This window comes from Serinus canaria, chromosome 6 (assembly GCF_022539315.1).
Source record: "Serinus canaria isolate serCan28SL12 chromosome 6, serCan2020, whole genome shotgun sequence".
Taxonomy (NCBI): Eukaryota; Metazoa; Chordata; class Aves; order Passeriformes; family Fringillidae; genus Serinus; species Serinus canaria.
In genome coordinates this window covers 14,151,863-14,176,649 of record NC_066320.1, presented here as the reverse complement: position 1 = coordinate 14,176,649, position 24,787 = coordinate 14,151,863, and the positions used below count along the sequence as shown (strand labels likewise).

The window sequence follows — 24,787 nt, the reverse complement described above, 5'->3', positions numbered from 1 at the left end:
GTTATAGCATTTATACTGAAATGTTCATCAGTGTCCAGGAGGTTGGAACAGACCCTGTACTGTGTGTTCTGGAATTTAATGGAAGTGATGTGGTTGCTTGTGTGAAATTTAATACAACAGTACTGCAGTAGATGTAAAACTGAGACAAGTATGTCTGACTCAGCAAAAGCAGTGTTCGGCATTTAATTAAAGTCGTGACTATCTTAATGAAGACTTACAGTGGAACAGACTAAATAACTTTAAAAGTAGCTTTCTAAGAATCTGGGGCTTTATATGTAGCTACAGAGAACTTTCAAATCTATAGGAAGAGTGTATGAAATAGTCTAAATGTGAGTGAGCCTCCACTATATTTAGGGTTCTGCTTTGCTGTGTTATTGAATTTTCAGTGTCAGATTTGTGGGAGAATTTGTAGGATTTATAATACCATGGAAACTCTTTACTTCCCTATATTTGTCTGCATTTTGTAGCTGTGGTGTTATTTTGGAGTGATCTGAAAACAGTGAGTATAAACAATTCTGTTAGGGAAAGAATGGCTTTTGCTAGCTGGCGTAAATAAAAAAGGTCTGTTTACAGAACAAGTTATTGTTTGCTTACAGATACTTGAAATACACAAAACTGTTATCAAATTCAGCTTCCATGAGTACAGTCTGGAAGCAAGAAACAGGATTCAGTCCATGTAGATTAATAGGGTTCAGTATGTGAGCCAGCTAAGTGTTTAGGCCCTGCATTAGCATCAGGAATGTGTCTCTTTCAGTCTGGCTGTCACTTGAATTTTCATATTTATAAATATGAAGTTGTTTAAGCTTTGATCAGGTTTGAGAAGGACAGATTCCTAAAATGAATTGATTAATATTGACTATTTGGATATAGAAAAACTTTATACTCACCAGTAACCAGCTGCACTTTGGTTAGTAATTCTGTTGTGTAAGTATAATAATGTGTGAAACATGAGCTGGAATTGATATTTAAAGACCTTTTTGGGGGGTAGAAGAAGAAAGAGGTTTAGGGCCAAAAGTATGTGCTGTTGTACTCCTTATCTTTGTAGTTGCAGAGGAATCTTTTTATGAAGTTGAAAATAATTTAGATTACTGTATCAGTTCAGGGTTTTTTTCCTAGTTGTAATTTACTCAACTTTTTGAACATGATTTAAATGCAGGATGGCTAGAATAAACATAAAAAAAATGAGGTCCAGGACTTGTGTAATCATAGATGATTTTGTTATTTGTAGGCTGCTTGCCATAGCTTTATAAATATACTTGCATATTAACTAGTTTCAAATTTTTGCTGTGAAACTGGTGAATCTTCTACTTTACAAGATAACCCATGTATTGAGAATGAATTTTTTTCTCTTCTGTTTTTTGTTTTCCTTTGATTTGAAGTAATTATGCAATTCTCTTAATGCCGTCAAAAGTTCTCATGCTACATGGCAGAAAAAACTAATACTTCAAATATATTTGTTTATTCATTATGCAACTCCTGTCTAAGTTTAATTTGTGAGACTTTAAAATGGTTTTATTTTTTTCATGTGTTCCCAGAATGAAGAAACTCCTCATCAAGATGTTCTTTCAGGTTTCTTTAATGAGTTTTTGTAGCCACTGAATTTTCTATTGGAGTGATGTATTCCATAATAAGTAAAAAAAAAAGAAAATTGTTAAGCTGTGGGTCAATAAAATGTTTTTCAATGTGATCTCTTTACGCATCTTTGTGCTGACAACCTGTCTATGTGAAGGTGCCTCCTGTTACTTTGTTTTCATTTCTGTTCCTAAGGACGTGTATCAAAAAGGCTTCTCTGCTGTACGCCTTAAAATGAGAAGTGCTTTTGTGATGCCTTTAAGTTTTGTAGGGTACCTAAATATTAATGAAAGATGTAATACTTATACTTTTCGTTTTGATTTTTGAGTTGTGTTATCACCATGACTGGACACTTAGAGACAGGATACTGTAAGAATTGGTAGTGGTTAATAATTTATCTTTCATTGCTTGGGGTTTGGTTTTCTGTTCGATTGGGTTTTCTAGTGCGTGTATAATCCGTGTAGAAATGATCTGGAGGCGGTTTGTTTTAGAGAATGTTTTCAGATCCCTGACTGAATGGAAATTGTCCAACAGGTCAGTAGTAGGTTAAGTGTTGGGATGATGGAATTTAGGAAAGCTAAATCCACTGACTGTTATGAGAAGCAGAAGGATTTTATGATGACTTGTTCGGTGTGGGGTGGGAACTGACAAATGTTTCCTATAATATCACAAAGATTTTTCTGTACTGCAGCATCTTTAGTATGAATGCATGTCTGAATGCGTTTTTAGTTTTTAATACTTCAGCATTAACTGTTTTCTCTCCCTGCCTCTTGTTCTTTTCTTTTTAAAGGTTGCAACAAACTTTCTCTTAAGGAGGTACCAGTGTCATCGCAAATGAACCCCTTCTACATTTCAGTAACAGTAACATAGTTGGAAAGTTTCAGTCAGCAGGTATTTCTCTGCTTTTTCTGACTCCTCAGGGTGGATATTTTTGCCATGTGTCCAAGCAGTGTGTGGAATCCTTTCATTTGTTTTTGAGGTGTGAACAGCCTCTGAAAGATCTACTAAAAGGATAAGGAGGAACCTCTATGGGTAACTCTTGGCTGGAAACAATTACTGGTCAACCATGGTAAAACTTGCCAACCCTCTTTATACGGAGTGGATTCTGGAAGCTATACAAAAAGTTAAAAAGCAAAAGCAAAGGCCTTCTGAAGAGAGAATATGTCATGCTGTTTGCGCTTCCCATGGATTAGATAAGAAGACTGTTTCAGAACAGTTGGAACTTAGTGTTCAAGATGGTTCTATTCTTAAAGTCACTAACAAAGGTCTTGCATCCTACAAGGACCCAGATAATCCTGGACGGTTTTCATGTGTTAAACCTGGCACTATTCCTAAATCTGTTAAGGGATCTAGAGGAGCTTGTAATGAGCTTCGTAATGTGGATTGGAATAAACTCTTGAGAAGAGCAATTGAAGGGCTTCAAGAACCGAATGGCTCCTCCCTGAAAAACATAGAAAAGTATTTGAGAAGTCAAAATGACCTAGCAAGTATTTTCAACAATCCCGCCTTTCAGCAGAGGTTGCGGCTCGGGGCCAAACGTGCTGTGAACAATGGGAGGTTACTGAAGGATGGTCCTCAGTATAGAGTGAATTATGGCAGTTTGGAAAGCAAGGGAGCTCCAAAATACTCCAGCACCTTCCCAGCTTCCCTTCCACCTGTCAGCCTATTACCCCATGAAAAAGACCAGGTAAGTCTGAAAAATGTAGTAATGAAAACTATTCTTGTTATCCTTTCCTTATTTACCTAATACAAAAGTAATGATTCTTCTTGTGCTTTATTTACCCATTTAATTGTACATGAGTAGGGATGCATGTCCAAGATGTATGCAGAATCAGTTATGGTAAATGGCTCCCTATGTCCTGCCATTCTGCATTGGATAGTTTGCTTTGTGAATTTTCAGTAAATGAGCAGAGCAGCAGGGAAGAGTACAGCTGTACGCTCTGTTGTAGGTGTGAGATTCTTCTGTCTTGCCTGACAGACTGGTGTGGCTGAAATCTGCAGTGTGATTTGATTGTGGCCTTTTACCTTCATTTTCTGCTGCGATATACAGATTTTCTTGTGGTTTGATGGCTTGAGATGCCACTGGTAGGACTCGTGATGTTTAAGACAGTTAGAATTATTATTTTTAAATGATATTTGTATGTAGATAGTGAGCTTTAAAATGTCAATGAGTAGAAACTGGAATTAATGTTAATATTCTGGGAACAGAAGTGAAGGTGTTAAAGTGGCAATTTGAGCTGAACTGTGGTATCTTCCTGTTTTACTTTTGTTGCGCTCCCTCCTTGGATTTTTTTTTGATATTACTTGAGTCTTGTTTTGAAGTTAATTGTTCACAGAGTTTCAGCCTTGAGGGAGAAAGGACTATCAATTAGTTTTTTGTTTATGGAAGGATAGTGTCAAAGACATGTCTGCAGGCATTCTTTGATCATTTCCCATTTAGTATGGTGAAGTGTGTTTGGAATTCTCGGTTTTCTTTGGGAGAAGGAAAGTTACCTGTTGTAGTCCAAGTGGCTTACTTAAAATATTTCTTAGTTGATGGTTTGGGGTTCTTTGTTTTCTTTTTTTTGTTTTTGTTTTCCTCTTCTGGCTGGTCAAGTTTGATGGCAGTTGTTTTAGACATGGAATAGTCCAGGCAGCTTTGCTATTGTAGAGGTGCCACCGGTGGCTCCTGGAACCAGCATGATGGTTTTCAGTGGTCTTTTTCCTTTGATGGTGAGATGCTGGAAGGAGCAGAGTAGAAAACTCTTGTGTTGGAATTATTTAGTGAGGTCTTCAGGAAGAGTTGTTTGGGGAACCGTCAGAGCTTTATTTTTGTGAGCTTCTCTAAATGTATGTTAAATATGATTGCATTTGTGTATGGATATCTATTTCTGTCAAATTTGACTTCTCAGGTATTTGAGGGATGCATGGAGCTTCACACTGTATAATCAGAATGGAAATTCAAAAGTGCTGCATACTGTGCAATTACTGCTGTAGCTGTACACTATAAACATTTAATTACTTGTAGTGATAAAGCTGTCTGTTTAAGTACTTTGGGTTTTTACTGTGATTCTGATACTGTAATGACATGAAAAATTTGAGGGCTGGAGTACTGAGCAGCCCAAGTAACATGAATTTTGTAGAAACAAAATTCTCCCATGTCAGGCTACCTACTGGGACTGGCAGCCTTTGTAAGGAATGTTAGTTGGGTCATGGTGCTGAAAAAGCCATTACTGCCATACTAAAATACTGGTATAAGGATAAATCTGTCTTCTAGAAGTTAGCCAAACAAATCTGTTCTCTAGCAAGTGCTTTGGCAAGAAATAAGCTTTCATTTGGGTGCCTCAAAATTAGCAGTGTGACTTGCGTGTTTAAAAACTGGCATACGGTTTTTCCTGACAAAAATAGTTTTGATGTAAGGTTGGTGAATCAGTAGTTCCGTGTTAGTGTAGTTTACCACTTAGTTGTGCTATGTTATTGAGGTTACTGAGCAAATATATGGAGACTTGTTTCAAATACGGGATTTTTACTGTTCTTCATTATGTGTGGCTTTAAATACTTCAGGGGCAGTTCTGAAAGTAAGTGTACATGAGTTGTCCCTGTCACTGGGATGTGGCTGCATCTTCGTTTGGAATTGATGTTAATTTGTATATAAGCAGGATGACATTGCAAGAAAACTGTTAGGCTATTATTATTGGAAGCATTTAAGTGACAGTATGGGGCATGTCAAGATTATTTATTGAAATTAATACAATAAATGTATCCAACTGGCATCTCTTGGGAATGGCTAATATTTGATGAGATAAGCATGTTTTAAGGTGTCGTTGGCTCTTTCTGTAGCTAGCACAAGTAAGAGATGATTTCTGTTGGGGTGGCTAATTTTGTATGTTTGTTGGGGTTTTTTTTTTATTTTCAAATACTAGAGGTGATGTTCTAGTATGTCTTTTGTCGGCTTCTGTGGAGGAAAAGAACAAATGTAAGGATGCACAGAAATAGGTTTGGATGATTGTGGAAGTTTGAGTAATTTTGATTGTTTTTCTTTCTTTAATGCATAATTAGCAGCTTATCAGGATGAGACAGAAGACTTGGTCCATTAGAAGTGCATTAGAGCTCTCCCTTTGTAGTCTGAACATTGACACTCAGAGTACCAAATACAGACTCTGAACTTTTCTTCCTGAATGAAAGGTGATCAGAAGAGATACAGTATGGCCTGTGTTGGGGCAAGGTAGTTGTGTGTGGGTTGTTGTTGGCTTGTTTGTAGTGGTTTTGGTTGTTTGGTTTTTGATTGTTTGGTTTTGTTTGCTTGCTTCAATTACCCACCCGAAGCATCTGAGTATGTAGTGCATTGTGAAGATAAATACTGTTGAAATGCAGGGTCACTGAATTCAGTTTTGCAGACCTGGAGCCTTGACTATGTGAGAGGAGTGTTGAGTGGTTTGCATTCTATGAATACTTGGAACAGGGAGCTGGAAGTGCTAAACGTTTGTCTTAGTATTGAAGCTGTGGAGCTGCTTTTCTCATCCCTATTAACTGGGTGATCCAATTCAACTAGATATAGTTCTCTTGTTTCGTTAGATTTAGAAATAGCTGCAATTAGTTACAGAAATACAGCAGTCATGTTTCCTCCTGTTAGCAATAGGCCTGGAAGAAAGGATTTGTATAAAAATAGTGTTTCAAGTATTATCCTGGATTTCTGGATTTAGGTGAAGTTGTATCAACTCTTGAGTTGCAGCAAGAGAAAGGATGCAGTGCAGCTGTTTATATTTTCCCCTACTCAATCCCTTTACATTTCTCTGTGTGTGGAGGGTTGCTTTTCCATGTCTGAATGAAGAGATACAAGTACAAGGTTCATGAAAGATCTTGTTGAAAGGTCGGGAGCTTTTGGCTGCTATATGGTGTCTAGGTGGTATATTTTAAGTGTCATGAGTAGTATATATTATATAGAGGACTTTTCAGTTATCTGAAGTATTCTGGTGGCATTGAGGTAAATGCTCACTTGGTGTCTGGACAGGTAACTTGAATCAATGCAGTCAAAAGGTGCCTGATTTAGTGTTAACTGGGTGTGTGAAGGACAGCATCCAGCCAGAGGTGGAGCTGCCTTAAGAGTGAAGGAAGACAGAGAACAGTGGCATCCTTCAGGATGAAGACTTGCAGTGTCTTTTTTTTTTTTTTTTTTTTGTCCTGAAAAAACCCCAGAAAAAAATGCTCCTCAAAAAAAAAACCAAAAAAGCAAAAAAAAAAAAAAAAAAACCACAAAAAAACCCCAAAACTACACGCACAAGGAAGCAGCAAAAGAATTCATTCTGTTGTGCAGCCGTTTGATCTCGTGCACTTCGCTGTGTTGCAGTGCATATTTAAACAATTTAACTGCTCTTATGTGCTCTTCCTTATGCTCAAGAGTATGGTGCATAGATACCCTCCCTTTTGCTTCACACCTTTTCTCACCAAGCATTTCCTGAAAAGGGCTGTATGAATATGTTAACCAGAAAATGCAGTGTAAAAACTGGTTACATAGTAGGGAAGGGTGTGAAGAGAGAGGAAAATTGAGTGATACTTAGCTTTTCAATAAGCCTTTGAAGCATTAAAACGCGCTTCTGGAAATGCAGCAAAGTGGTATTTTAAACTTATGGTTAGTTTTAAGAACTTTATTGGTGTCAATTGTAGAATGGCAATATTGCTGATGTTTTCTGTTTTCATTGTCACTTGGACAAGCACTAGGAAGGTTCTGCAGTTTGGGAGCTGCCTGAAACCTAGTAAGTCTTGGGAGTTAGCCATCTGCTGAGCACAAGTGCTGTGTGACTATAAACTCAAAGAAACAGATATTTGTAGCTGTAGGCAGCTCTTTATTTCCTTATTTTGAGACATAATTTAAAAGGATAAATTGAGCTTTTAAAGATGAAGAGGGAGTGGCCATTGTAACATTATCAGAGGGCTGTGGGAATGCATAGTCTGTCTCAGCAGTTTCATCTTTGCTATGTTCAGAATAAGTAGTACTTAAACTTCAGAGATATTGTTCAAATGGAGATGGCTTGTTGGTTCTCCTCAATGCTCTCTTGAACATCTCAGTAACTGTGATTTTCATCTGATTCTTGGCATGAAAAAATTTAACTAATCTCTCTTTCACTTTCAGTTTGTCTTTCTAAGCTGACTTTCATGCAAAACTGAACTTGTTTTATTAATTTTTCTTACCCTGAACTCCCATCTAATTTTGTTTTCACTGGCCTATGTACATTTAGCTTTTCAAATGTAACTTGGCATGGGTTGAATTTCAGTTTTCTGGTATGTATCTTGTGCCAGTGCAGACACTGGGTGTTCCTCCTTCTGTCTTTCAGGCAAAGGGCCAATCTATAGCGAATTGCTTTTTTGGCATTCAGGCTCCTCCTTGCTCAGTTTTTAAGCTTCCTACCTTCCTGTGGGTAGGCAGCAAGACAGCATTGGTTGAGATTTCTTGTTGCTTCTGTCCTCTAGATTTCCACTGTGCAGAAACAGAAAAGGGAGGCAGAAATGAATGCACAATGTGTCTTGCAGATTTACACACAAGGGGATATTCGTAATGCTGAACTTTGGGAGCTGCCTTTATGTGGTGTCTGGGCTTCTGAGGGTGAGTGAGCACCAAAATACAGTGATGGGAAAGTTTCTAGAGGGTCTGCAGGGCTACAATTGAAGTGACTGTACGTGGGGAAATGAAAGAGAAATCTGGGTTTGAACTTTGTCAGTCCATTAAATACTGTTTTCTTAAGATGCAACCTTTGTTTCTCTCCTCATAACATCTTCATGGTGACAAAATACTAAGGAATGTTGACATTCCTTGGCAAACATGAAGTCTCATGTTTATATTTCTCATTATTTCAATTCACAAGTTACCTTTATTTCTTGTTAAGGGTGGCCTGCACCTTAACTGTGTGTAGATCTGGTCCTGGAAGTTCTGGGATGATTGCTAGGTTCTGCTGTTCTTGCATTTTGGGGTGTTTAGGTTTTTGGATTTTGAATCTTTTTTTGGTGGGTTTTGTTGTTGTTTGGGTTTTTTTGGGGGGGGGTTTTGTTTTGTGTGTGTGTGGTGGATTTTGTTTTGGTTTTCTTCCTGTTTGTGTAGCTTCTGAAATGCTAAAAGTGCCAACTCTGTGCATAAGTCAAGGGAACACTTGGGTCCTTTAACACCTAAGATACTGGAGCTTACCAGAAATGGAAGTGGAAAATTCTCATCATCCCATATTGTGGAGAAGCAACTCATACCACTGTATAGATGGATATATATGGCTTTGGGGGCTTATTTTGATGTATTTTACAATTCAGCACATTTGGACCAAGAAGCGTATTTGTAAACGTTTTCTTGAATTCTGGGAAGTAAGTTAAATACTGCTTTTTCCTGAATTGGATTAGTCTATTCCTTCGTAAGGCAGGGTAGAGATTTGTTTGCAATTTCTGATGAGAATTATTTTCTGCAAATAGGGTCATATTTGCAGTAGCCTATAGATCTGTGAGGGAAGACCCTACTCATTGTTTTTTTTTCTCCCCCAAGCTAGATATTCTGAACATAGTTCTGCATGATGTGCACGTGGTTCTTGTTTATTGCAAGGAGTGATTCCAAACCTTATACTGCAAGCTGTTTATTCCTAAGGCATGCTAAAATTAGATTATTTTTGTTGTTTCCCTTTGAAATTAATTGGTGTGGGGTTCTGCGATGAGTCCTGTATTAAAACTGACAGCAGTGAGTTAAAGAAATCCTGTGTAGTTCCAGCAGTTCTATTGGTGTTTATTCATCTATGCTATTTTCTGTGAACTCCTCTGGCTTAACTGGGAGTGACATGGAATTCCTAAACTATGGTTAGAGGTTTTACTCTTTGCATTTTTCCTCCCAGACTAATTTTTCTTCAACTAGTTAATGCAACGATATCTCCTTCATCAAAATTCCTTCTAAAACAGAAATACCAGAAGACTGCTTTAGAAATAAGGAGAGCTACATGGCATCATTTCTCAGTGCTGTTTTCTTATCTGTTCAAAGTGTCTTTACTCTTCAGTGTTCAATAATAGTGATGGTCTTGACTCTAGTGTGTATTTTTATATAATGTGATAGCAATTCCATGTTGTTTCTTATTGCTGCAGGAACTTTATTGTAAAATGTGATGAAAAATCTTGATAACTTGCAGTTGAAGTTGTCTGCTGTTTTTGACGTGTTATTTTTTTGTCAAGAAAGATACCAGGTATAGATTAACTGCTAGTTAAGTGCAGTTTTCCAATTTGGTAGTTGGAAATGGCATAAGAGACTCACTTTTGAAAGATTTTCAAGCTGGCATTCAGAAAAGACTCAAGTGGTAAAAGCTCCAAAGTTTTCTTTACAACTTTGAATCCATTTATGGTCCTGTTAGCAGCTTGGTTCTCTGTGTTCAGGACTATATTTGCCTGGGTGTAAGGACAGACTCATGATTTGAGTCAGTTTCAAGCCAGGACTGTATGGAACCAAGCGGATAGAGTGCTTCTGTGTACTGGAACAGTGTTAGGCTCAGATGATGGCTGTAGAATTTTGAACATGATGGCATGTCAGATCAGGCATCACTTAGCTGGCAGATCCGCTCCTGTCCTTTCTGGTTTCCTGGTAAGTGACAAATCAACTTTTAAACTAGTGTGATTTCCTAGTTGCAAAAATATTTGCATTTATTGTTGTTTTTCCCAATCTGCTTGTATCCCTCATTGAGGAATATTATTACTGGTATCACATGGATTTTCCTGTGGGTTTTTTTTCCTCTCCAGGTTCTCTGTGAAGAGCTTAGTTTTGAATTTGCAGGCACAGCCAGCCTTCTTGAAATGAATGGGTGTGACCTGTTACAGGGATGCCTGTGCAGGCAACTCCAAGGCTGCTGGGCTTAGTTCCAGGTCTGTGTGGATTATTTTGACTTCAGGTTGTGAAGTATATAAGATGTTGTGCTGTATATAAGATGTTACATAAGGAAAAATCCCGTGTGGTGAGGGAAACTGCAGACTTGTAAACTGTCTACTCTTATGTTTCATCACTGCAGTACTAGTTGCAAATATGCATGAATTTCTGCTTTGTCAAGTTTTTTGGGTCTAGAGGGGCAGTCTCCCATTTTTCTCCCCTTGTGGTTGTGGTGGTACAGTCCAGCAGTTACCAATTAAAGCAGTTCTAGGTGGCACAGGCTTGAGACTTCTGGTTTTAATTACTAGCAGGACTCTGGCACAGGAAAAAAGCTGTCTATGATCTCAGCAGAGGTAAGCATGTCTGATGTTCCCTCATCTCAGAATAGGAGCAGAGCTAGCTTAAACTGTGGTCAATTTGCCACACGTTTTCCACATGCTCTCCAGGAGTTAATTTCATCACTGGTGGTATTTTGAAGTTGGCTTCAATTTCACATCTGTTTTTTCCAAAATGGTGCTGATGAGTGACTGTAGTTTTAAGAACTAATTTTTATGTAATGTCCATGTATCCATGGCAACACTAACTAGCAGTGTTTGCATTTGGCTCAGTAAAAGACAAATGTCAGTGGCACCTGTGTTTCAGACATAGAGTACAGGCAGTTCTTAACTAATGAATAAGTAGAATCATAGAATTATTTAGGGTGGAAAGACCTCAAAGATCAGTGAGTCCAACTGTTAACCTAGCTCTGCCATGTTCACCATTAAACCATGTTCCTAAGGGCTGTTTCTGCATGTTTTGTGAATGTTTCCAGAGATAGTGATTGCAACACTTCCCTAGGCAGCAGGAAGTATTTACATGTAGCAGTTGAAAACAGTACAGTCAAGATTAAATTGCCATAGATGTGTGGGACTGTTGTGTTCAAGCACCTCTTTCAGAACTATCTGTTGAGTGATTATTGTGAAGATGGAGAAAAACAGCTGTTTTTCAGATGGCAGATAATGAGAGATAGCTGGTATAAGTTGCATCAAAGGAAGTTGCAGATAGATGGAGAAAATCCTTTAAAATGAGAACGGAGAGACTCAGAGTAGCTACAGAATCTCCATCCTCAGAGGTGACCAGAGCTGGATAGGCAATGTCCTGAGCAACCTGATAGGTATTACCACATATTTACCAAACTTGCAAGTAGTGTGGAATTCTTTAAAATGCTTAGCATTAGTGGATAATGAGCAGTAGTTAGAAAAGACATTATACAGAAATACAGTTAAATGGGTGATGAAAAAGTCAGTGTTTGATCCTGAAGAGATTGTTAAAACCAAAGTAAGCTCTGTTATGATCACTGAACTTAATAGTAGCTAGCTAACAAGTTCTATGCTTATGAAGGCTGCTGTATCACTCCCTTCTATTCCAAATTTAAAGATACTCAGCTTTCATGTCCTACTTTGATTTTTCTCTCTTGACCTCTGAATGCTGGTATGCCTGCTGTAGGAGTTGGTTTAACAAAAATCTGTTAATGGTAGAGGAAGAGGACAGTGCATTGACTCTTGCAAGTAAGTATTTGGTTATCAGTCAGTTTATAAACATAAACACAGAGATTATTGTAATAAACAAAGGGGTTATACATAAACATGGTATTTTCTGATCTGAATATTTTTGCTCTACCTTGAACTGTCTATCTCTCTTCCCTTTCCTCTTTATCCAGTTGTAAAGACTGAATGTCACAAAAAAATTATTAATGCTGTTTTGCAAATAATAATCTGCTTTGATATTGAAACATTGTATAGTAAACCAAATGTATTTATTTTTATATGTTTGGCATGCATTCTGCTGATCTAGCAAAGCAGGCTTTTGAGTGTTACAGATGTTTTCTGAAGGTCTGAAATTTATAGATAAATCAGTCAAGAAATGACTCAAACCACATGCAGGATGGGTTCTCAAGGTAGCAGCATGGGCTAAGTGCCTGTGGGATGGTCTGTTATTGTGCTTGTACATTGAGCTACATGCAAACTGGAGCTCAGTTTCTCTTGGAAGCCAGTGACTTGCTCTGTGGCTCAGTCAAAAAATTGCTCCTGTTGACTTGCTTGTCTGCCATGCATTTAAGGAAGGAAATTACTGGTACTGGTGTTCAGTAAGTTCTGTGCTTTGGCATTTGGAGTTTATGTGACACTGGGCAGTTTTTGCTCTATGAATTTGTGTACTGTGTTTAAAAACCGGTGACTAGCTGCTCTTCTTGCAGGCATGTTTTCAGTCTTTCAGTGGAGAGTTGCAGGAGTCTTTTCTGATCTCAACACAAGATGGGTGGTAGGAGTCTTTTATTTGGATTAATCAACCACCACAGGAATATTTCCTGTGTTCCTGACTTCCTCTACTGCTGTGAATCCAGGATGATAACTCAATTCTGACTGTGAATTCAAGTAAATAAATGTGGCTTTATTCAGCCTAGGATTGACAGATTTTGTTTTATGTCTCTGGAAAATACTAGTGATGGAAGAAAGCAAAACTACTCATTTTCTGCTAACATGAACCAGAATCTGAATGATTTATGTTGTTTCTTTCTCAATATTTTCTTTGGATGTATTTTGAAGAGGCCTCTGCATGACTTGTTTTCTAGAGAAGAGCTTGTAATATAGCTGAGAACAAGCTCCTTTCATTTCCTGATATCCGTCTAGTGCTAAAATTCTAATTTGCTTGATGTTTTGCTAATGCAAATGAGTTTTGCTAAAACAAGTGTATTTCTAATTTTATCAGAGGTTTAGTATGGAATTTACTTGTAAAGATTAATGCTTTAAAATTTTTTATTTGCTCCCATGTAGCAGGGAAGGGAATCATAAAACAGTTTCAGTAACTAAGTGATATTAGCATTGAATCTCTTATTTTGCTTTCCTGTCAAAAGTATTTATATTTGTTTTAATGGATTGCTGTCTTAGCTTTCAGTTTCTGACAGCAACCTTAATAGCAAATTTCTTCCTTTCCCCACAACACCTGCGTGTTTACTTCACTGTTACAGACACTGTGAAACCAGCAGCTTCAAATAAGTTTAGCTTTTGTCTTTTATGTGCACAGCTAGAATGATTCCCATTGTTATTGCTTTCTTAGGGCATGACAACTTGACTTTTTCTTATTTAAGATATGTATTTAATAAATTTTACCAATTAGAGTAGACATCTGTTTGGAGATCAGCAGCAATCAAAATCACTTGTGAAGAAATTGTTGGCTCGTGATGCATCTAAAATATTTCTGGAAGTTCAGCTTCTTTTAGCTGTTGCTAAGAGATAAATTTTCATTGACATGAGTGATGTGAGGACATGTCAGCATGCTACCAGTTGTTTTATAGGCAGTCAGCTCTGCCGCCTTGCAGATGGTTGGAAAGCTCTTGGTAGAGGATAAATGTGTGCTGATTATCTCATTGAATTAAGGTAACCTTTTGTCATTGAATTCATTGAATTCTGCAGAGCAGGCACTGAGCAGCTGCTCTGCTGTTCAGTTCTGGATTTAGTGAATACAAAGATGATAAAAGGTGTTTAGTCCTGTTCTAGGTACTGAGCATTGGACTACTGTAAGAATTTCTAATTTCACACTACCTTTAAAGTGTTGGTATCTTACTGGATTGGTAACTGTGTTCAACATTTTAACTAAACTGAGTTTTTCAAACTTTGTTGTCGTCACATGCTTATTGATCTTTTCAAACTTTGAAAGCTCTGCCTTTCTTCAAGAGCTGCCAAGGGGACAAGCTCTTGTTTCTGTCTGATTAGACTTCCCTCAAATATAGTTTAAGCAATCTGATGATTATCAAGTTCATAAATACATTTACTTTGGATTACATTTATGAGTGTACACCTAAACTATGGGAGTATATTTAAAGGTAATAGTTCACTGTCATGTTAAAGCTTCCATGTAGACTTGTTTTCCCCATCCTTTGGAAAACAAATTAATATCCAGAATTTTATTAAGGACTGTTTTCAAGATTTGAAGTATTTCATTTCTTGAATGATTTTGGAAAGGGACTAGGGAAGGAATTGTAGCATTCCCCAGATCAAGCTTAAAGTACTTGGATTGCAGAAAACACTTTGAATTGTTAGTGTCTACACACTTGTTCATAAAACAGTCAATGTCTTCAGAGCAGCTTCATAAATTCAGTGGTTAAAATATAAGTTAAATAAGGTATTGTTCTGTCAGCTATACAGAGTGTGCTTATGTACCTTGTTAAATAGAAGGGGGTAATAGACACTTTTTCATATAGACCCTAGGTATAAGGGTTGGTGTCTAAGGTATGTTATAGAAAAATGTTTCTCAAATTCAGTTTAGGTTCATCTTCCCTGCCCTGGTTAGATGTAATTTTGACTTCATTTCTGAAAGCTTTGGAGGTTCATTTATTTGTATCAAGTATATAATGTTCTAGAGGGTTCTTAGGTTTCCTTTCAGCCCACATCATACACGGATTATACTTTGACCAGTAAACAGTTGACCATCTTCCATGCAGTTTCAGGAAGTGTTGTTGGGCTGTTTCTGTAAAAACTATATTGTTCAAAAAAAGAAATTCTTTTTTAATACTAGGATTAAAATGGAAAGAATCTATGTTAAATGAATTTTGTTACATAAAGCTGTAACACAATGGGATAGTATATTCTCAAACCCAGGAACTGAAGTGGGTTTTTTTCTGCTGTAGAAATATCACAGTCAAATGATACATCTTTGAAATTACATAAAAACTAAGCAGCTTCATATTTGTTTCATTACCCCCAAAATATTTTTGCCCTAATAAGCAAATTGGTTTCCATTTGTGAAGGCAGTGCTAAAACACTTAGTGAAATACATTCCATCATAAATGTTCAAAATAGCTTCTCAGACTGAAGAAATTGGTCTCTTGTACCTAGTGGAGTTTTTAAGGATTTTTTTTCTTTTGCCTTTTAGTTTACTGAAATGCTGACATCTAACTCCAGTACATTTCCAATAGTTCCTTTCTATCTCTGCTTTGTGTCAAATAGATTTCTTTTGTCACCTGGTTTTTATTTTGAAAGTTAATTATAAAAATCTGAGATACTGTCATAGCTTTAAAGAATGGTCTGCTTAGCATCTCTAAGATTGCCTCAGTGTTAAAACTACCTATTGCATAATATTATATATGAAAATTAAGTCTTTAATCTCTTAGAAACCTTCCCTATGATATATTGCATGACTTAAGGTAAACTGATATTCTTTCTTCAGGCAAAGCAGACCAAAAATATAATAGCTCTTACAGTGGTATCTTTCACTTGTGAGGGACTGTGGCCTTGTTGGAGATAAGGATGATTATAAGGCAGGTTACATGATGACCTCAAAAGTACAGAGTTGGAAATGGCAGCTTCTGACATAGCCTGGGTTACAGCATTGCTCTTCCTTGCTACTGTTACAGTCTAGCCCAAAATGTCTCAGATAAGCTTTGTGCATACATGTAACAATTTGGAACTCAGTTATATGATCTAGCAGTCACCTTCACCTCTGGTCTTTTTAAGGCATGTAATAAAGGGTGCTTGCTTTTGGATAGCTTTTCAGTAAAATATTGCAAAATGCTACAGTTGGAGAAAAAGCCCTTGAGTGTGTAATTTTAAATTTAAACTGTTTTCTTGGAACGAGTTTCACTGGGAGGAGGTACCACAGGGAATATTGCATATTACTATATCACTCTTCATTGAAAATGAGCTGACTATAAGGCCAGTAACGGAATAATTAAATTGTTAATTGGGGCTGATATTAGCAGAGTACAATGACAAGTGTTTTGATACAAACAAAACAGCAATGGGGAAGCATGACTTAGAACAGCCTTTCAAACTAAGGCAGCAGCTCTTGCTTATTAAGAGCTCTGTGTAGTTGCATTTGTTCTGCTATACTCTGTTCATATGCTGACTTGTATATACAAGTACAAATACCACTTTTCCTAAGAGCTTTTTATGTAGTGCTATGAGAAAGTAATGTTTATATTTTATTTGCAGTTTTAATGCATTTGTATTCACAAACCTGTAAATAATTAGTCTACAAAAGTTTTTCTTGATAGATCTATTAAATTCCATCACAGCTGTATTTGGTCCAGCTTATGCCATCAGCACTTACTCCTGCTGTGGTTAGTACCACAGAAGAGAGGTTTGGTATTTATGCTCTGTGCTTGTTTTTTTGTTTCTCAGATGTGCTTTTTCAGGCTTGTCCAAAATTAGTATAATCTAGAAGAGATAACCCACTTAGTGAAAACAGTAGCAAAACACAGAGGGGTTTTGTTTTGATTTTAAAAAAGTATTTTTAAATATATATTTTATGCCAGTTTAGCAGAAGTAAATTGAAGGTAATTTTTTGTGTTTAGTGTTGGTTGTTTAGCTTCATCAGTGTACAGCTTGAGTGAAAAGCTATAGTCAATACTTCCTTAGCAGCTGCCATTGAGGATACTGACAAGTGTCCTGTTATGGAAGTAAGGGACAGTAATGTATGATCTGTATAAAACCTGTTCACATGACATACAGTTTAGCTACATTCTCTGGGTTAGTTTGCCCAAATTACCAGTTTGTATTCAGACTCTGTACTTCCTAGGTGATACCAATATCAGTAAAAACAGTATACTGGGGTTTTTGGTTACTTTTGTTTTGCTTTGAATGCTTCTCAAGAGTGTTAATTAGGAAGTCACTAATACAAATATCTCAAGTGATGGAAGAAGCCCAAATATTATGTCAAAATAGACAGATTTCGTTCTTCTAAACTTGTGACTACTTCAGAGACTTGAAGCTGAGCAGTGATTCTGTGTACAGCTGTTTCTCAGCTTTTCCCATGAGGGAACCTTAACTGATAAGATCTTAGCATAGGTTTTGTGGTTTGACTGCTCATAATTAGGGGAAGGAAAAAGCCAACTGTGAGTTGAGTTTGCCATTGTGGTGTAAGACACAGTATAGTTCTTGCTGTTTCCTGTCATGCAGTAATCTCTATTAGGTTCTTTTCCAGAGTTTACTATTTTTATATTTAGCCTACAGTAATTTGGGGAAAGGAGACACATATATGGGCAATGTTGGACTGTTCATCTGCTGAAGGAGTAAAAAAAAATGCTATTTTTTTCACCTGTTTCATTGGCCTTTCCTTTTTCCATGCACCTACCTGCCTTCCACCATCAGTTCACACAGCTCAAAACCATAGCTGGTTTGAGGCCCTGACTGCTTGTGTGTATTTTTTGACTGATGTAAAATTGGGTAGAAAATGCAGGCTTAACGTGCTGTTATGTTCCCAAAGTCTAACATCAGGACTCATCAATCCCTTCCCATGGTTTTTTGTGCTTCAGGATCTGCAGTGCTAGTATAGTAGCAGAGGTGAAGCTTGAGAATAGTCTTACTAGTGTGTTGGCTCAAGAGCTCAAGCTTTTATAGCTGGATTAAAATAATCTTTCTTTGGTCATGACTTGTAACGCTGGATTAAATTCTGACTAAGTTAAATAGGTAATCCATTAGAGTAGAATCAAAAGACCAAGTGAATACAGTGAAGACAGTTTCTAAGAGCCTAATTTAATGCTTAATTATTCTGACTTGGGAGAAGATTCTGTCTTGAGAGGCATGATGCAGATGTTCTGTTTGAAGATGGAAAGGTTCTTACCTAGATTACAAGCAAGCACTGTTCTGCAGACAAATAAAAAATGATGGAATTTTGTTAATAGCACATTATTTGGAATTGAGTAGCCTCATGATGCAGAAGCATTTCTGTAGTACTGCAGTCTTCTTCTGTTTAATGTCTGAAATGAACCTGATTTAAGAAGATCCTGACTTTCCTCCATGATGCAACAAGTTGAAAAGTAACCTTTCTGTACAGAGGACCATACTGTTACCCTCAGCTTTATTAATATGTGAACGTAGCTAATGGATGTTCGTAATTAACTTGAAATTCATTTAGTGGTCACTGATTACAGGACTCCAAAGACTAGCCTCACTAGCTGCCCCATCCATGTCTAAGGAATGCATTTCTCTTGAGGTTGGTTTTTTTGAATTTTTGTCTTGAACAGAAATATTCAAATATTTTAAATGGAGCACTACAGACATCCTATTTTTTTGCCCAACATTCCACCACAAAGGTTACTTTCTTCCTCATTAGTTAGTGCACACTGGAACTGTAATTCCATATGATTAAAGTATTGTTCTTTTGCTGTAGGGCTTTGCTGCAGGTTTGCTGTTGTATTTGTAGCAGATTAATAAAATATATCATCATTGGTACACTGATAAATGATAAAATAGTTTAAGCGATAAAATACTGGGCTTGAAGGAAAAGATGATGAGCTGTGCCGCTCTGTTGTACTGCTAATGCTGTTGTATCTTGCAGCCATCCTGTAGAAAGGAGGGAGCTGTTTGCCTTGATTTTGTTTTCCTGAATTTGGTCAGTACAGATTTTCATGTACGAGATCCATAGCGACCTAAAATTGTGTAAAGGTTTTGAAATGGAATCTTCCCTGTTCTTCTCTTTTCCCTTTCCCCACGGATCATATGACTGCATTGGAAAAAATGCTTCAGACAGTGCAACCACAGCAGCAGATGCCCAAAACAGCCTTCCAAATGTCATCAGTACTAGTGGCAATCACCTCTAAGAGCTTTTGGAGTCATTTGGCTAGTGTGTTCTCCTTGATAAAATACATTCACTCTGGAGGAAAAATGGCCTGAGTGCTAACAGGTTTTTCTGTCCTGGCTGTCAGGGTTTACAAGTGACATGTTAGAAGTGCAACAGCTAAAGGGCAGGATTTTTTGCCTTCTAACAGGGAGCTGCTTTGTTGCTTTTTCTTGTGTTTTGGGATTGGATTTTTTTGTTGCTCCTAGTTAATGCAAAGAAAAATCCTTGAAATTGTCTGAAATTCCAAACCACTGTGAATATACCTGATGTGGAAATGGTATTAAAAAAACCCTAAATCCACAATATAAGGCCATATAATGCAATTGATGCTGTACAACATGTTAGATTTTCAAAACTTTGCTTTGTCCCTTTGCCCTTTGATTTGTAGGGCTGAACACTCCTGCACAGTACAGTTGCATGTTGTTGAGTCTTGTCTTTTCTAATACTGTGTTCTCCTTTGATTTATGAATCATTACATTCATTAATGGTCATTAGGACCATTCTTGATATGTTTGAGGGCCAGTTAGAAAGCACTTCTTGGCTTTCAGATTTGGAGAAGTTTTTATGCTAAATAAGGTATTTTCTCAGATGTTCTTGGATATAATGATTTTGCAGAAACAGGAGAAAACATCTCAGGGTTTTTCATGACCATGTGAAATTAGGTACTTTACTGAGTTGTCCATTATCTTACATGTCTGCACTACAGAGGGTTGCTATTTCAAGCTGTTTGGGTAGAAGAAATTCTAAGGGCATGCATACTAGGTTTTGCCAGAAGGATTTAGGAAAATCTAGCATGTTGGTCACTAGGTGAGATTTGAGTCAGGTAGGACACTTCCTGCCCTCCATTGGTCCAGGCTGTGCCTGGATCTGCAGAACTGCTGTCTGTATGTCTCACTTGCAGCTGCAATCAAAAGTAAGTGTATTAATTTCTAGTACCAGAGGTAAATGATCTTCAACTGCTTTTCAGACTTTTAAGTAATGAGTCTAATCTATTGCAATAAAAGCTCTACCAGTCAATGAGTAATACTTTAAGTAATTCTGTGGTTTAAATTTAATTAATGTACAGTGCTTTTTAAATCAAACTTTTGCTGGCTGCAGGGCAAAGCATCTTAAGCTTTGTCAAATTTAAACTGTATGTTATGTGGAATTTTTTTAAGAGTGATAACTATGATCCTGTCAACTACAATATGTTCTGTATTTACACGAGAAGAATTGCAGCTGTTGAAGTTGGTCAATTATATAGGAAGTAATGGGATCAACTGTACTGGGATGCCAGAAAATAATTTAGTGTGTAAATGAGAGCCAGACTCAGTAGTCTGTGACATCATACACTGAATGCAAGGTTTTAATGATAAACTGGGTACTAATTATGGAGCTTTTCTGTGCTACAAATGAGCTAATTTATAGACTGCCAGCACCTGAAGAAGGAAGTCTCTTAGGGCCAGAGGCTTTTATATTATAACATATTTATTGGTTTGATAAAAGCTGTATTGCATTATCTGTCCAATTTAACCAGGAAGTATTTTTCTTATCATTTAACTGTAAATCTCAAGAGGAGAAAACTGTAGAGTGTCATTTTATATTCTAATGCCACTTAGCAGTAGCAATTCAGGAATTGATGGAAATAAGTTTTAAACAGCTTTCAGGGAAGAGAATTTTCTTTTCTTCTTGGAAGTGATTTTTATTTGCCTTGAGGTATTCTACTTTTAAACATATTCATTCACAAATGTATATATACAATGTTTTATTTGTGCCACCCTCATTTATGCAGTGATTTACGAACCTCATTGTTTTGTGAAGACTGAAAGATTTTGATTTTAAAAATAGAAAAAATGAGGTGCAAGTTTGAGTGAGGATAGAAGAGATACCCCGAAGACTACAGGGAATGAAAGAAAGGTGAAAGAAGAAAATACTCTGTCTGCCGTAAACTTTGTAATGGTAATCTGTGTTCCTGAGAGCAGCTTCCTTTCTGCAGGTACTGTCAGCCACTTAGCAGTGTTGAGGTTTTGACTTGTCTTGTCAAGTTAATTGAGTAACTCGGTACTAGCTACAGCCAGCTTCAGATACTTGGGCCAAAAGATGTGGGGTGCTGTATCAAATGTCGTGGCAACCTGTCCAACTGTAGTAAACCAGAACTTTGTTACTGATGAGTTTGACGCCTTCTGAAATCACTAGCAAATTGTAGCGTTGGTGGGTTCCTCACCTGTGAGGCAATTTTATGACCAATTTGTATGAGGGGTGGGGGAAACTTGTTAGTAGAGCCATTCTGATCATTTTGGGTTCTCCTTTTAGTTGTAGGAGCTTAAGGAATTGTCTTTGCACTACTGTGCTTGTTTACTGCTTGTTCATGGAATAAGTGGTAGTCACCTGAACATCCCTTGAATAACCCTGTGATGTTTGTTTTTGGAGGTGGGCAAGGATTTCTAGGTTCTTAAATCCCTATTCAGATCTGGAACCACAGAAGTATATCAGACTAAGTCTTATGGAAGGTTAATGGTTATGAGGAGTGCAGGCTATTTATGTCCTCTTTCTTTTGGCCTAGTACTGTAGTAATAACTGTGTACTTGGAGAAAATAAAAATCTCTAGAGAGATCGGCTTATTCATATCATCTAGGATTTTGCTTATGTGCCTACCTGAGAGCAAGCAGTCCCTTGGCATAGAATGTGCTGTCTGCCATGTCACTCGAACAGAACAGAGAGGTAAATATCTGTGGAAGTGATTAACATTATGGTCATGAGTTACTGCACGTGTCTTTATGTGCATTTTTAGTGTAACTGTCTCGGTTTTGCCAGATGTTCCTATAGTGTGTTATGCTGACGTTAGGGCTCCTGTGGTAATGTGCAGTGACACCACGCCCTGTCCTGAGAGAGTCTGGGGTGAAGACTTCAAGCTGGAGACATGCTCAAGCTGCTGAGCTGCTCAGAGTGTCCTGGCAGTTACATATGGAGCTGTGATTGCTGCCACTTTTTGCAGAGCTACTGCTGGTTTGAATTCATGCAGACAGGAGTGTTGGTATAGTTCTCTTAGCTGGATCTGTCACTTTAGAGCAGTCAGGTAACTCGGCACAGGTTTCCCCAGCACATGGATGTGGTGTCTCCCAAGGTGTCTTTGCACCAGCCACCTGTTGCTGCTGCTGCTTGCCAAGCTAACTAAATCTGGGAGCCACAGTGCTGAAGTATGTCTGTGTTGAAAGTATTAAATGTAACTTTTAAAGCAGGAAGCTCTGAGGTTGTCATAATAGCCTGAGCTTCTAGATGCTTTATTTTGGTGGTCTCCCAACTACTGGTCCATGTGAGGTTCTGTGGGTAGTAAGAAAAGAGAGTGTCTGTGCCTCAAGAAAATGTTTTGAAAGCAAACAGATCATTAATGTTGGCCTTTTCTCAGATCAAATGTAAATGTCTTTATTATATTATGTATTAATGGTCTTGGTTTGTTTGGGTTGCTTTATAATGAACATTGTTTTAAAGGAAATGAATTTTTTCTGACTTCATTCAAATACACTGAGCTTAAGGAAAAGCAGTTTGAACTAGATCAGTTTAATGAGGCCTGCTTCTATCAAATTTACTGCTTTAAACCCAACTACAAATAAAGTGAATTAAATACCAAATTATTTCAGTACACATGTGCATTGAACCAGTGTGTTATAATGATTAATTTCCTCAAGTGTTTAATTCCCAGTAGATTTTTGTGTCAACTGCCAAAAAATAATTTATTGACTTTACATTAAGCATAGTTTGGTCTAGTTGATTATATTGTTCAAGTGTAAATTAGTGGGTGGTAGAAGACGGTGTTGTATTGGAATTTTATTTTGTCTTCAGCAAATTATCTCACGCCTTATTAGCAGTGCTTAAAATATATAGTTCTGACTTTTCAAAGAGATGCTGGGGCTTTCAGAGGTGTTAGGGTTTCTCCTGTTCATTATGTAAGAACTTATGTATTCAAGCAGTTTTCCTCCTGCCTTGCCCTAAGAGTGTGCAGCTAAGACTGTAGTAGATTTGAATGCTTTGTGGCAAATTTGCTAGGTTTTTTTTCAATTTTATTTTACAAATGATGTTAAAGTTCAGTTTCAGCATATACAAATAGAGAGACCATTTTCTGTCTGGGATAAGCATGGTCTAGATGCAAAACACTTCCCATAGTTTCCCTTCGAAGTCCTGTCTTGTACATCTGTTGCTCTAAATAGATGACTTTCATTTGTCTCTGCTTTCTATGGATTGCAGTCAGGAAACATGATTTGACTGATGTCTCCTGTCTCATACAAAGATAATGCTAGGGGAGTATCTATTTTTTTGGTTGTGTTTTAAAGGGCTGCAGATGCCATGTGGAGTAGTTCATACTGTGTGTTTATCATTGTCAAAGAACTTGTATCCTCAAATGCATTCTCTTCTCCCGTACCCAAACATGGCATCAAAGGATCGTTAGAAATGATAGGTCTTGAAATAGATGATCCTGATAGGTGTTGAAATAGATGATCCTGATAGATCTTTTTATTTTTCAATTAAAAATTGTGCTATGCATTCTTTTTTTTTTTAAAGCAGATTTCTAGTTGGGCATAACAGCTCTCCAGCTTGAAACATAATTACTGTTGGATCAAACTTTCTGGTTTGTGTCTGTTATGAAGTTATCTATCAAAGAAAATAAGATGAACATTTAAAAGGTTCAGATCAAAGGCAACTGATTTAGCTACACTGGAGGCTCCCATCTTTTAATTTAAAATGTATCTATGACTAACTGATTGCCTCTCACATTTTAAAAAAAATATTGACATCCTGCTAAAGTATGCAGTGACCTCACTTCTAGCTGAGTTGTGTAGGTTTCACTGCAGGCACACTGAAAGCATTGATATTCCTGTAACCTTTTGAGGCAAGATATGTGTTTAGTGTATTAATGAGCTGGTTGAAGTGATGTACAGTAATTTCATCCTTGGGTAAAAACAGATGTGAAAGATTCTGTTTTAATATTTAATCAAGCTCAAAGCCTCTGTTGGCTTGTTTAAGTTGACCTGACAGCCTTATACCTGGAAACACTTTGAATTAAACCCTGAGTGCTTGACCTTGTTCAAACAGTTGTAATTTAATAAGGCTGCTGTCTTTGTGGAGATAGTGCGGCTAATGGGCAAATCTTTTCTTGGCCAGGGTTGCTTTTTATTGCAGTGGAAAAACTTGGTATCTGCTCTTAAAAAGATGTTAATCAGATGAAGTAATAAAAGTGAAATAAAGAGCAGAAGTAGTTTTGTATGACAGTTGCTAGTCCTAGATTATAGTTTAAAAAGAAATTCTAGAAGATACCAGCTTTCTCTGAATGTCTTCAGCATTCTTACATTACATGTTTCTGGCAATTGCTGTACTGTAGTTCATATCTTGCCAGAACTTTTCTTAGGGTTAGGAAGCTCTGTTTCTAGGGTATTGTATATTGATTTGGACTCAGTAAAGTCAGAGTTTGCATAAGTTTAAGGCAAATTGAATGCTTCTGCAAGTTTTTGTTTGGTTGGTCGTGGTGGTTGTGTGGTGTTTTTTGTTTTGCCTCTTCCCCTGCTTGTGCCTGCAACAGTGTTTCTTTGGCATGTTTTTAAAAAGAACGAGCCAGGGAGAGGTTGGGGGAAAACAAAGGCTTCAATGTTTGTGAACAAGTGTCACTGTATCAGCTGAAATTTTGTGAAAAGAGGTGGCACTGAAGTAGAAGAAAGGTAAGCTGTAAGTATCAAAGTAGGTTTCAGCATAGTATCTGGGGTCTAAATGAAGTAGGCTGTGTAGTACTAAGTCAGGGCA

The 24,787-nt window shown here is 37.3% G+C and overlaps 1 protein-coding gene across 9 annotated transcripts in view; it reads left to right on the top strand.

Moving 5' to 3' along the window:
* The window catches only part of KAT6B (lysine acetyltransferase 6B), a 100,708-nt gene that overhangs the window by 5,082 nt on the left and 70,839 nt on the right, over nucleotides 1-24,787 (top strand). For 6 of the 9 annotated variants that reach the window (XM_050976430.1, XM_018910947.3, XM_050976431.1 and 3 more), the window contains one exon: nucleotides 2,363-3,259. In XM_050976430.1, the coding sequence (XP_050832387.1) occupies nucleotides 2,639-3,259 (621 nt within the window). In that variant the 5' untranslated portion in view covers nucleotides 2,363-2,638. Of the gene's footprint in view, nucleotides 1-2,362; nucleotides 3,260-24,787 lie in introns of those variants that run through there. The other 3 variants (XM_050976432.1, XM_050976433.1, XM_050976434.1) reach the window with 2 other exon arrangements.